The sequence below is a fragment of the Ursus arctos genome, unplaced genomic scaffold (genome assembly GCF_023065955.2).
Source record: "Ursus arctos isolate Adak ecotype North America unplaced genomic scaffold, UrsArc2.0 scaffold_20, whole genome shotgun sequence".
NCBI lineage: Eukaryota > Metazoa > Chordata > Mammalia > Carnivora > Ursidae > Ursus > Ursus arctos.
The window spans coordinates 33,377,360-33,391,847 of NW_026622875.1; the positions used below are offsets into that span (position 1 = coordinate 33,377,360).

At 33.4% G+C, this 14,488-nt stretch overlaps 1 protein-coding gene and 1 pseudogene across 9 annotated transcripts in view; both read right to left on the reverse strand.

Annotated features, from left to right (window-relative positions):
* The window catches only part of TBC1D5 (TBC1 domain family member 5), a 560,456-nt gene that overhangs the window by 254,009 nt on the left and 291,959 nt on the right, over positions 1-14,488 (reverse strand). For 8 of the 9 annotated variants that reach the window (XM_048215962.2, XM_048215961.2, XM_044383370.3 and 5 more), the window contains one exon: positions 7,276-7,342. The exons of the other annotated variant lie outside the window; for it this stretch is intronic. In XM_048215962.2, coding sequence (XP_048071919.1) covers positions 7,276-7,342 — 67 coding nt within the window. The remainder of the gene's footprint in view (positions 1-7,275; positions 7,343-14,488) is intronic. 9 annotated transcript variants of the gene reach the window in all.
* Positions 11,090-14,325, reverse strand: LOC113253899 (protein-L-histidine N-pros-methyltransferase-like; annotated as a pseudogene).

The window sequence follows — 14,488 nt, forward strand, 5'->3', positions numbered from 1 at the left end:
CAGGAAAATGTAAAGATTACATACATATTTTGTGCTCTCTGAAATTATTTATTTATTTATTTATTTATTTATTTATTTATTTATTTATTTAAAAGATTTTATTTATTTACTTGACAGAGATAGAGACAGCCAGTGAGAGAGGGAACACAAGCAGGGGGAGTGGGAGAGGAAGAAGCAGGCTCATAGCGGAGGACCCTGATGTGGGGCTCGATCCCATAACGCCGGGATCACGCCCTGAGCCGAAGGCAGACGCTTAACCGCTGTGCCACCCAGGCGCCCCTCTCTGAAATTATTTAACTAGAAAGGTCGTGGTGTTATTTCAACAAATATGAAAAAGAGAAATAAGAAAATTTGATACTGAGATTGCGAGGCTAAATAAGCATGGATTTTATAAATATTCTTCCTATACAATCAATAGGTAACTGTAGATATTTATAAATTTGATCTTTTATAGATAACTGTAGATCTAATCCTTAAAGACTCATTTATTGCCAGTTTAGGACTGCAGAGAATTTTTAAATACTTTTCTGAGACAAACAACAACTATAAGAGATGAAAAAGTTGATTAAAACTTAAAGGAAATTTCACGAGCACCTGGGTGGCTCAGTGGGTTAAGCGTCTTTGGCTCAGGTCATGATCTCGGGGTCCTGGGATCGAGCCCCATGTCAGGTTCTCTGTCAGTGGAAAGCATGCTTCTCCCTCTCCGCCCTGCTCATCCACCCTGATTGTGCTTGCTCTCTCCCTCTCTCTCTCAAATAATTAAAATCTTTAAAAATAAATAAATAAATAAAATAAAACCTAAAGGAAATTTTGGAAAAGAGAGAAAGGAAAGGTGCAGAAATTAGTTTATTTATTACATGTTAGATGACTGGGCCAGTGTTCTACACATTTGTAGGTATGCTCCCTACAACTCTATGATATAGGAGCTGTTAACATTCCAATTTTACAAATGAAGTAATCAGGAATCAGGGAGATTAATTCTCTTGCCTAAGGTCATGCAGTCAGTAGGTGGTAGAGCGAAGATATAAACTTTAGTCAGTCTTATTTCTATCTGTATCTTTTTTCCAAATTGTTTTCCTGAATCGTGTATTTATTCTTAAAACCTTATAGAATATGTATCATATAGTTACACAGATTCTCAACAAAGTATAGGCAACACAAAGTGTGAAAAACATGGGGCACCTGGGTGGCTCAGTCGGTTAAGTGTCTACCTTCAGGTTAGGTCATGATCTCTGGGTTCTAGGACCAAGTCCCCCATGGAGCCCCACATCGGGCTCCCTGCTCAGGGGGTTGTCTGCTTCTTTCTCTTCCTCTGCCCCGACCCCCTGCTCCTTCTCTCAAACAAATAACAGCTTTTTAAAAAAGTGAGAAAAGCAATGCTCTAAGAATCAGGAAAAAACCTTTCTCATCTACTTTACTAAGCTATGATACTCTGGAAAAAAAAATGACAAGGGCTTAGGAAGTTAAAACGACTGGGTTGTGAAGAGTGGGATGGAAATTCAGGTTAGTCTCTATAATCTTTACTATATTCTGTGAACTGAATGTTCCCCCGCCCATTCATATGTTGAACCCCAATACCCAGTCTGTGGGGTGTTTGTCATGAATGGAACTAGTGACTCAGAGAGCTCTCTGGCTCCTCTACTATATGAGAGCACTGTGAATAGACAGAGAACCAGGAGTGGGCTCTTATTGGACACCAAATCTGCCAGCACCTTAATCTTGGACTTCCCAGCCTCCAGAATGTGAGAAATAGATTTCTGTTGTTTATAAGCCACATAGCCTGTGATATCTGTTACAGCAGCCTAAACAGACTAAAAGTATAACATTCAGCAATTAAATAGATTCTTTGACTTCATATTTTTAAATATAACAGAGTAACAAACTTGTATCACTCTAAGAGTATAGCCGGAACCCAGACTTCTAAATTTTAAATCCAATCTCTGCTTTTGCTCTATGATCTCTACTAATATTCTGAATCAATATTTCATGGTTGTTTCAGGACACATATGACCCACTTACATACAAATGGGGAAAAAAGGTATTATAGTAGAAATAAATGTAAATGATAGAAGGATATTTCCCACATTCTCTCAAATTACTGATTACATGTAAATAGGATACATAAAAATGTTTATGATGAAACTATGAGCCTAATTTTTAAAGTTTACTCAATGACTAAACAGTGCTCAAATAAATATATTTTTATTATTCAGGAAAAGAATTAACTTTGGATTCAAAAAGCCAAACCAACTATAATTTCTTTAAAAACTTTTTATCAACTTCAAAACAGCCTGTAACTCTGTGGGCTATAGAACACACCATATTGAGAAAGAGTGGCAACTTCAGAAGCTCAGATCAATATTAAGAAATTATAAACACCACCCAATACAGAGCCAAGTGGAAAAGTTCCTGCAACAAAGGTTCTTTTAAAATACGAAATACATTATTTCTTAAAAGGAAAAAAATAGGAAGGTAAAAAGAATGGGTATTACTTAATTAAAAAAAATAATGTGTACTTAACAAATATTTGAGATCTTTATAAATTTTTCAAGTCTCAAGTCACCCTACCATCCCAGCTGTAGGATTTACTAATTCAAAAGACATGCATAAGTATTTTGCAATTCTTTCTGCATCCAACTACCTTTGTTTTTTAATTCAACACCAAAGTTTTCTAACTATTATAATCTTTGTTTATTGGGGATGAGTTATAACAGAACAACCATTGGTTGTTACTATTTTGAACTATGTCTCCTGAAGTCAACACTTCATTTATAATGTATTATTTGAAAATTCTCCAATTGTCGAAATTCACAAGGTAATAAATTTTTCCTAACGGCACAACTTGGGAAAATATACCCAGCAATGGTACTATGTGAAATTAAATTGTAAAAGTAATTAGGGTAGACTACATGATTTACTACCACATATCAGAATCTAGAAAATCATAGTTAAATAACCAAATTTATTTAAAATTAATCTACCATGACTTATTTTCTATCCTATGACATTTATACAACATACCAAGATGACGTCTGAAAATTAAGCAATATTCTGAGTTTCCCCGAAAATGCCAATAACTGGTCTGAGTCTTCTCTAACTAAATTGACTATTTAACCAATGTATTTTAACATGGATTTGTTGCTATATAAACACAACCTAAATCTTAAGCGAGGCGATCCTAAATCTTTATATCCTAAATAAAAAATGAGGCAAAATGAAGTTATTTTCTATTTTGGGAATTATAACATTATATGTGAAAAAAGCATTACACAGATTCAAAAATCATACAGACTTCTATGAACTTTTGTGGAAAGTTTTAATTTGATCAATAAAGATATTTAGAAACATAGGGTAAAAAAGGAAAGTTTAAAAATGTTCACCTTCAATTTATTTCATAGGTCACTGTTATACCATCTAATAAGATAATTAAAAACATGCAAGCAGCTGGTACTACAGCTAAACAGATTAATGTAATAGTCTGTAGTCATATGTGCTGGCAAGGGGCTCGCCTCTTTGGAGAGGAGAAGGTCAGCTGCCCTTGGGAAAGAAGGAGGGTGGTGGGGAGAGAATACCGCTTCTACTATGTGGCCCTGTGCTACAGTCGCTAACTTCATCATCTACTGCAAACTGCTACTCGGCAAACTACTATTCTTCTTTCATACCCAGCAAGGGTCTCTCGGTTTTAATGTTTAAATAAGAAATACAGAAAGCTCATATAATCTGACAGAGAACGCTGGTCTTTAAAAAGCATAAGATCTACTGCATAAACCAATAATATCTTCTCAATTCTTACAAATTTTCCATTTTAACACATCATCTACAAATTAGTTGGGAGACATATAACCGAATTTTAACAAGAAATTCTAAAACAAGATCTAATCTATTACCTAGGCACCATATAATATTCACACTGGTGCCTTCGGAGTTAAATTCAGCTGCACTCCATTTGTATCAGTGAAGCAAAACCACAAAAGACACAAATTCAAGAAAAACCTCCTGGCCTATGAAAAACAAATCTATGAACATTAGGTACACAGAACTATCATGTTAGATCTGATCGACTGTAAATTTCAGAATTTGTCAAAATTCCAAAACTCTACCTCTGAACTTATACAAAGAGTAAAACATCTTCCTTTTATCATTGCTATGTGTATAGATTTGCTATATGAAGGCAACTGAGAATATTTTGTCAGATTGAGAGTTTCAAGCCCCAGGTTAAGCTTGTTCTTAGCTCTGTTTCTGCTAACAGACAAAAGTTATTGTCCTGTAAGTCACACATTATTTTTTACCTTCCTTTTAGTGTCTCTATAACAGGGCACTGTAAAAAATTCTAAATACCAGAAGGTTACCAATGATGACAATGCCACAGACTAGAAGATAAAAACAGCTACTATTTACTCAGCATTTACCACATGACACTATCCCATCAACTCCTCCTAACAAGTGTGTTTTTTCTTAACCTCCCTCTAATGGTGAGGAAACTGAGGCTAAGACTTGCCCAAGTTTCCCAAGTATTTGGAGTCAGGATATGAACCACCTCACCATATATTTGGGTATCATTAACAATGAAAGGCAAAACAACAACAATCAGTGACTCAGCCCTCTTGAACGTGACAATCTAAGACCACAGTAAGACAGACACAAAATGGGAAGAGTGCACACTTAGGTGACCAAATCAAGACTGAATGCAAAAGTTAATAAAATCTCCACATATGCTATAAAAGGGTACACGTGTTGGAGGGTGAAGTGAAGGCTAAGGCAACAAAGTTGTCAATTTATATGAAAGAATTAATTCCAGAAAGAATTAATAATGCCATGGCTTTGCATTTGGATTTTCAAAAGGCTTTATCTTCTACATTTTATCTCAGTCTTTCCAAGAGTTGTGAGGAGGAAGCAGGTTACACATTAGAATGTCTGTCTCATAAATGACAAACTAAGGCTAATCATTATCCTGGACTCAAGTATATATAGCTTGAGTATGATGGTACTAGGCTGGCAGCCAGAACTGTCTGACTGTGAAGAAAGGTCAGGATTTCCGAGACAGTTTAAATAAGACAAAGGTAGAATTGTTAGGCTAAAGGCTCTCTGAGGGTTAATATTCACATTTTTCTAATAACTTAGTTAAGTTTAAAACAGTAATAGCAACAGAAAAATAATTTTCATTTTCAAAAGGGAATTTTACTGACAATTCTGTTGCCATTTTAGTGTGATCATGCAACAATTACTAGGTTTTATCAGTTAACCTTAATATGAAAATATACCCCAGAGCTGTGCTTCTATGAATTCTGCATTTAACCCAAGTGTCAAATTCACAAGTAAGCTCGTTATATTCTAAGAGCTATTGCCTGCTGAGTAGAAAAATATTCATTTCGCACCTTAAATACTATAATACTATTTAATAACAGCACTGGCCTGCCAACTATTAAAAGCTCGTTTTTATATATTGTACTACCTGAGCTTTTTATCTTGCCTTTTTAATTACAACAATAAATTAATATCCTAACATTACAACACTGACAGGCATTGATTAAAATTATATTAGTTAACAACATTAGTATTTATTGTGCAAAGTTGCATTAGGAGTTCATTTTCAAAGTACAATTAGCATTCAATAATACTAAAATATTTTAATCTTCAAACTATTCAAGAATAAAATAAACTACAAGATAATACTGTGCCTTCATATTAACACATTTCTCTTAACTTTATGTTATGTCCATTATTTACTATAATTAGCTAAACTATAAACATAATTGTAAAATTTAACTCACCAACAAAATTTATACACATATGGATTTTCCTTCCTTTGAAATATATCTGTTTTCCTTTTGTCTTAGCTATTTTTTATTGTGTTTATATCTAGCAATGATACTAACAACATAGATTTCACATATATTATCATATTAACATTCCTCACTTACATGCCAAATCATGAATGTTTAACTATCTTTTATATTCACTTCAGCACTAAAAGAAGGATTTGAAGAATTCCAACATTTATAAGGTAGGATGAGTACAGTGAAAATATAATGACAACATATGAGCTTTACTGCTGTGATAATACCCTTCTAGAACACCATGGGAACATAAGCCTTTTGTAGTATCTGTGACACTCGAACGACTGATTATTTATACAGACCCCAACTGATATAAAATAAAGATGTCAAGTGTTTCAATTACCATCTCATTTCTGGAATTCATAAACAAATTGTAAAAAACTTTCCCATTTACCACATTCTTATTAAGTGCTTCCTTCCTGTATATAAGGCCCTATTCTAGATATTAAAAGCTTGCCTGGAATCTGAAAAAACAAATGACACAGTTCCAATTAGGGATATACAATGTGTTTTCAAATAAAAATATAAAGATTCCAATCATAAACTCCATATTTATTACATAAAAGAAGGAGTTACAACTGAACATTCAAGTGGTTCTTGTGTGTATTTTACTGTGTCACTGCAAGTGTCAGAACTAACTAACCGTTAGGACAATGTACTCAAAGTATTTCTTCAAGAATCTGCATTGCTATCTACAATGCCAAATGTATTACTATTGAATCTGCACTTTTCCTTAAGAGAAAACAACCTAGTTCTTGTATCACGTTGGTTAAATATATGAATATTCAAATATTACTAGAAATAATATGATCTTCTTCTTCCTGGGTTTCCCTGTTATGAAGGTAAAGAATCCATAAACATTTACTCAAGCAAATCAAGTTATTAGGAGAATATTACCAAAATACTAGAGAAGATGCAGGTTTTCTTAACTAGCATATCCTTAAAAAAAAAAAAAAATCACTAATTGAGATGTAACTGCCCTGTTTGCTGAAGAACCAAATGGGAGATAAACAAACAGCACTTGATGTAACCACGGATTACATTTCATATTCTCTTAGATACTCATAAGGAATATATTCTGTTTTAACAGGAAACAAACAAATGGAAGCCTTTAGTACAGTACTTTAGTACAGATACACTGGAAAAACAAAATAAAAAATGGATTATAATGGAGCTTAATACTACATGTGCATTCATACCTATTATATACTAACAACTGATATCCACAATAAGGCCATTTACTCAAGAACTTAAGAGGTTACACTGTTCATTACTCAATAAGTCTGCAGAACAATCGCATATCACAATATTCCTTACATGTAACTTATTTTTAAAGCACAGGTAACATTTCCCTATTACTCTAAGATTAAAATCCTGAAACATTAGTTATCTTGTATATTATCTTGTAAAAATATGTATCTATGTATTCATCACCTACCTATAGGAATTAAAAGTCCCATCAGAATCTAAAGTAGAACTTCTTCTTCCATTTTTATTTGAATCTCCTGGAAAAAAAATTTAAAAACACTGAAATAATGAAGATTATGAAACTGAATATTTTAGTTGAAAAGCTGCTGTGTGACAGCTCTATGCAGTATATTGGGGCCAAAAGCATTATCCCTTTATCCCTACCCCCCAAATATCTCTTGTAATCAGAGGTGATTATGCAAAAAATTCATTTTGATGCTAAAATATAAACTAATACCACGACTCCTAAATTAGGATAGAAATACTATCAAAATAATTGCTAACAGAACGAATGAAGCACAGTACATTTTTTATGAATCACAAACAAAACTGAAATTTATAAGCCATTAAATCATACACTAGTGTTTATAAACAAAGGGCAACTCTTTGTTAGTGACCAAGTCACCTGTCCTGACCACTGGTACAGTCAAAAAAGAGCAACAGAAAGAGAACCTGGAGTGTTTTCCAGTCCCCAGCTCTACATGGTCTAGGAATTTGGTAAGCAGAGAGGTAAAAGAGAAAGCAGGCTTGGGAGGTGGTGAATGCATTCTACGGAGCTTTTAATATACCTTAATATTCTTCCTAAAACTTTATGTTTTAACTGTGGGCAAAAGTTCAACAGTTTTAAAAATGAAAAAACAGCATTGAAAGATATCTCTGCATCATACGACAATACCAAACATTTAGAAAAAAAACCCACTTAAGAAACTGTTATATTCATAGTATCAGACTTAGAGCAAATTCATACCTATCAGTTTAAAGATTATAGAATAAAACTAAATGTGCTAAAGAAGTTTAAAAAATGCTTACCAATGCCACAGTATAAAATATATATGCTTATTGAAAGAAATTTAATTTTAGTAGTTTACATTTTAAAATATATACTTCAAAGTATAGTTTCACTACTATTAAATAGACCATTTATTCTTAGAAACAAATTAAAAAGACTAGATTCTGATTACATTTTATACCCCTAATTCTTATAATGTAACTTTCAAACATCAGGTTATATTCATTTTTATGATAGTTAAAGCTTAATAATTTAATGATTTATCCATTTTAATTTATACTTTTAATCCACTTTGAACAATCTAAGGTGCCACTGGAGATCATCACAGTGGTCCTGGTTAAGTCAAATAGTAATTACACAGCTTTCACTTTAAAGATGAGATTATTTTTAATTATTGAGTACAGTACTTAAGGTACCATACTTATATAATTATGCTACTCATTAAATGGTTATTGAAAGCTGAAATGTAATTTTAATGACAGCTACCTATTTTTCTTTGCACATTTTATAGTTGACAGATTAGTCAAGAATGTTAGTTCTTTTCAAAATCTTTACAGCTGTGCCAAAGTATTTAAGAGGACAAGAACTGGACTGAGTCCACTTACTTTTAACCCTATTCTTTTTTCCAAATGCACTTTCAGGTTGTTTTTGTTTTTTTTTTTTCATTAAACAAAAATCCAAAAATGGATTATAGCATTTAAAACTACTGCCAAATTTTATAGAAGAAAATTATCCAAAATCACTTAAATGTTTAAGATCAATTTAGCTGGGTATATTTTGTTAATTCTTTGAAAACATGAATACTATAAGATCACTCATACAACATACTTTATTTTCTTAAAAAAATAATGGTATTATAATAAATAAACAAAAAGAATTTAAAGAAAATTACCGTTTCTTACTAAATGAAAATTTCCTACAACACATGTTATTTAACAGCTTGCAGACATTTCCTGTGAAACACTCTATAATCAGCATAAAATAAGTACTATATCATACGTTTAAAATGAGCCCTCTTTCTCTTTAAAACGAAAGATTATAATTACTTAAACACATAAGATCTCACCAACAGAATATTTCTTCCTTTCTGCTGATATTTACCAGATCAAATATAAAATCCTTCAAATAATTAAGAGACTTTCGGTTTTTTAAACTAGCTTTTGCCATCATAATATATTACAAAGGTTTTCCTCATCTTATACCTGTCTCAAAATGAGCATATTACATTAAATGTAACCTTCAAAGGATGGGAATAAGGACAAAAAGCAGTTTTTCTTTCTCAAAAACATACCAAATAAGGAGTACAACTGTTTTTCTAAACAGTATTAGAGAAAAGATTTCAGAGTTTGCTATATGGGGAAAAGGCAATAAAGTTTTTAAGCAGGAAAAACTGCTTTGTTCCTTCAATCCTCTAGTTGAAATTAATTATAGCAAATGTTTATGAAAACATCTGTTCCTTACAGTTATAAATTCTTAATTTTAGTATGGACGATTCCAGATTCTTATTTTGGAAGGAAATTGTCTGACAACTGAAAGATTTACAAAAGAACAGGCAGAATTTGTAATTCTGGAAAATTGTATATACAGTGTGTATATCCTGCAGAGATTTTCATTTGTGTGAAACATTTGGAGGGGCTTGGAACTGGTAACTAGGAGAAATCAAAGACAGAGAGGCTCCTCTTTGATTTAAGGTGTTATACAATAAAAACATATTTATAATAGAAGGAAACATCACCAGAAATTATAAATAAATCCTCCTTTACTAGGAATCTAATTTGGAGTAAGTGTAATAAACTAAGTATTAATTTTATCAGGGATGTTAATAAGTCTAATGCCAATACAATCATGGGAAGGTATGTGTAGTGTTCCCCCAAAATAACAACAGAGGGTGCAAGAGAGTTTAATATGATGTTTTTAGTTGCTGTTCTGATTCTTGTACTAAGTTGTCAGGTAGCCATAACTGTAACAAGGATGTACAGGTTGTTTTCAGATCTCTCTCTCCCTCTTCACCTCTCTCTCTCTCTCTCTCACACACACACACACACACACACACACACACACACGCGCGCGCGCACGCATGCGCGCACGCATAAGTACGTTATTACAGTAATCTTGCACAAAGACCTTTAAATAAATAAAGGACAGCACAAATAAATTGTGTTTTAAGATAACAGATTACCTTTTACTCACTTGAAAAGTAACTTAAATAGAGTAAATTTTTAAAATACAATTGTAATTTAAAAGTATTTCAATATCTAATGTAAATCAACCAATAAAATAATCTAGATATATTTATTGAGGAAATTTTAATAAATACATAAATTACATACATATTATATATGTTGCTATGTGTATGTATATTGTCCAACATATATTTACAGGAATAGTTCATCAATTATTTGTGACAATTACAATGTGAAATTTACGGAACAGATTAATTTCTCATTGATAAATAACTCTGTAAAATGAATTCCTAGCACTCACAATTAAAATAAGTTGACTAATTTGAAAAAAAAATACCCTTGTATCCAAATTATTTTAAATGATAGAAAGAGCATATATTTTCCATTAGTAATTTCTAACATACATGTATGTAACTTATTAAGCAAATAATACGTATAATGGTGACTTAAATCTCAAAACAACATAAATTAAATTCCAGATTCTTGTTTAACTTTTACTGCAGTGATGTTTAGCTAAAGGCATTTATAATATCTATGTACTGTTGAAAATAATGCTAAATGAAGATTTACAATAGATTTCTATAGTGCTTTTTATGTACAAACATCTCCTTCATGAAGGTAGCACCAGAGATTTTAAACTAGGTTAGGTTAAAAACAACTAGAATAATGCTATAAACAAACATGTCTAATTAATTGGGCCCTCAGTTTACATCTAAACAACATCAAGTTTTAGACGATCACATTATACTAGGTATGAATTCCAAAAAGTATTACATAATTTAAAAAACAAGGTTTATCTCTAAATTGCTAGAGAAATGTCACAAAGTGTGTGCAATGAATATTTAATAGTAAGAGGAGAAAAAAGATTTGCTTTAAACTAAGTTGAAAACAAGACTATGGATAGCCGCATTTAGTTGTGATAGGATAATATGCCATAAATAGTGTAGAGACCTGAAACCTTTTCTTTCTTTTAAATGAACATTACTACTGAAATGTTTTTTATTAAATTTAAAATCCCATTCAAAGAAAATGATTCAAAAAAATCAATGAATTAAGTATATTCATGTGCTGACATACAGTAAGGCAAAGTATAATGACTCAGCAATGTCTATGAAGACAGTAGCCACTAAGGACATTATCTCAACAGAGAGACAACAGTCTCTCTAGGCTAATTTATTTATGATAAAAATCCAGGACCACCCATTAGGTCTAAGACCCAGTGCTCAAGTAAACACAAAAAAATTGTCTATTCAATAATATTCCATTTTCTCTATTATTATTATCTACATTCTAATGATTTGATGGCCATATGTAATTCTCTACATAATATTTAGAACTTATTATATTTTTATCTCCAAAAATGTTTATTAGCATAATTAAAAACATTTTTTGAATAACGACAAAAAGAATTTCTAAACATGAAAGAGTGTCAGTGGCTCTACCTTATAACCAAATATTTGCAAGTGAATGGACAGCTTTATTGCCAGTCTTCCTTTTATTAAGAACAATCCATATTTATTGGTTCCATGTGAAGCTGTGACTATAGCTTTGACTGGGAATGAGTCCTTACTGCAATTTAGTATAAAAAAAATCTTCCATAATTGGAATGTGACCTATGTTACGGAGTAAAGAGTTGATAAAAATCCTTAAAGAGTTGGGTTTTGTTTTTTAAAAACACTCCTTTTACACACTACAAAGAAATAATTAGTACTTTGGCTGTTTAAATCACTACATGATATTTACAATGGCAGTCCCCAAAGGTCCTCCCTTCACATAATCACAAACACAGATCCTCTTCTGGAGTATATATTTTTGGGGTGGGCTCTGAAGACTTGGGCCTCCAAGTGTTTATACTGGTTTAAAAACAAAGCATTATCTAGAGAGTAGTAGTCATATGCATCACCTTCACACAGGTATGGCAGTCTGGTGAAAGCTTTGGTAACAAAACCAGTTTTTCTGAAAACTTGAGGCAGGCTATTGACTTGTTCTTCCCAATTTTATCCCTTGATTTCTAAAATTTCTGATGGTTTCTCCCACTTGCCACCTACATTTTCCACATAGGGATGAAAGGGTAAAACCAGAGCAAGGATGACCCGGCCTCCAGTTGGCTCCAAGACATTTCTCTTATCTTTTAACACAGTTAGGGGCTGAACACAGCTGTCTGGCAAATTTAAGCAACTGACATCATACTGGAACCCTGTATTCTGCTAATCAGTTATACCAAGCGCTTTGTATTTCTTCTTCTTTTTTTTTTTTTTTAAAGATTTTTTTATTTTATTATTTGACAGAGATAGAGACAGCCAGCGAGAGAGGGAACACAAGCAGGGGGAGTGGGAGAGGAAGAAGCAGGCTCACAGCGGAGGAGCCTGATGTGGGGCTCGATCCCATAACGCGGGGATCACGCCCTGAGCCGAAGGCAGGCGCTTAACCGCTGTGCCACCCAGGCGCCCCTGTATTTCTTCTTCTGAAGCTGCCATATCATAGTTTCAGGGAGCTCAGTGGCATATATTTCTTCAAAATGAGAGTTCATGATTTTTCTGACTTCTCCATCTCTAGCACCTAAATCTATGGGCTTTCCAATGTGGATTAATTTTTAGCAGTCAGTCTCTGAAACTCATCTGGTGAAAATGCAAACACTGAACCTCTTCCTAGCAGCTCACTGATAGATATTCTAGACATAAACAGGCTAAAACCAGATGACACAAAAGAGTGACATAATTGGACAAATAGCCAGTCCAATTTCTCAATGCTGTTAAGAACATCTGTGTGGCTTGATTATGGTAACTCTGAACAAAGAGAGCCTAGAGTGATTCATATTTCTCTCTGTTGTACACCTACTACTGGTGGTTCTTCCTCCTGCTTGCCTGTTCACATACAGGGAGCAGGTGAGTGGGCTCCACAGCATCCACATCCTCCATGCAAGCCGAACAGATGCCAGGCTCAGGCACAGTCTACCCACAGTTTCACCAAGGGACATGGCCATGGCCACTTATTTGGATCACCACCAGTGTTGGGGTGAGGAGGAGGAGGAATCACTGCCCGGATTAGAGCCACTGCAAACAAACTGCCCATCCAGCCTCTCAGGGCCAAGGCAAGGGGTCAAAATTATTATTTTAGATAATATAAAATCAGATGTAAAAAACAAATACATAGAAACTTTTAAATAAATAGTATTTCGAGCAGATAATTTTAAGAAGATAATATTTTTGTTATCCCTATTAAATCATTAATAGAATAATTTTCAAAAAGAAAGCAGAGTGATATCAGTGGAGTGGCAGAACATACAAGTCCAAGCTCTCATCCTCCCAGAGAAACACTAAAAAACAAGCAATAACTGCCAGAAACAACTTTGCAATGACTCTGGAAAACAATCCAAGATATATAAAAACCAAATGAACAATGAATGAAGAAAGAGACTCTTGAAAGCCTTTGTGGCATTGTTACTTGCCCTTGCCCTACTCCCTCCTTGGTACAGCAACAGTCTTGAAGAGGGATGCAGTTCCCAGTGTGGGAGACCAGTACTTGGTTCTGGAGGGAGCTGAGCAGACCATATTTGCAAAACATTATGTAACTGTGTTCTAACTTGTTTAGGAGCTACCTGAAGGACTGACATAGAACATTCATCTCTTTTTTGTCTAACTCAAAAAGAGTGGTGGGAATTGCTCTTGAACATACTGCAAGCTGAATTAAGAACAAGCAGATACATGGGGCAAAGGTTACAACTGAAACATTAAAAAGACCATCTAAGGCCTGGGAGCAAGAATTAGTGAGAGTTTCCTTGGAAAACTAGGACTTTCAAAAGCACCCATGTATATAGGAAAATGTACATGTCCAGTGCAAGCAGAAGACCAAAACCTTCCACCTGAAGCTGATCACTAAGATGACTGCAAGCCTGGCTAAATGATGAAGGACCAATCGGCAAACAGGAGAGGTTTTGGTTTTTTGTTTGGTTCTTGTTCTTTTTTTTAGCTCCTGGCTCTCAAAGAAATATGTGTCAAAACCCTAGCTGAACATAGTCTAAGAAATAAAGATTTCAGTGATTTCATATGCCAAAGAATAAATCTTGGCAAAAATAAAAAAAATAGATTGGGAAAGAATGGACTGAAAAAACTTAAGAATACAGAAAATAGCAAATATTAGGAGAAACTAAATTTCAAGAGTTACCAAATTATAATACTTAAATTCTCAGTTGTCAACAACAAAAAAGAAAA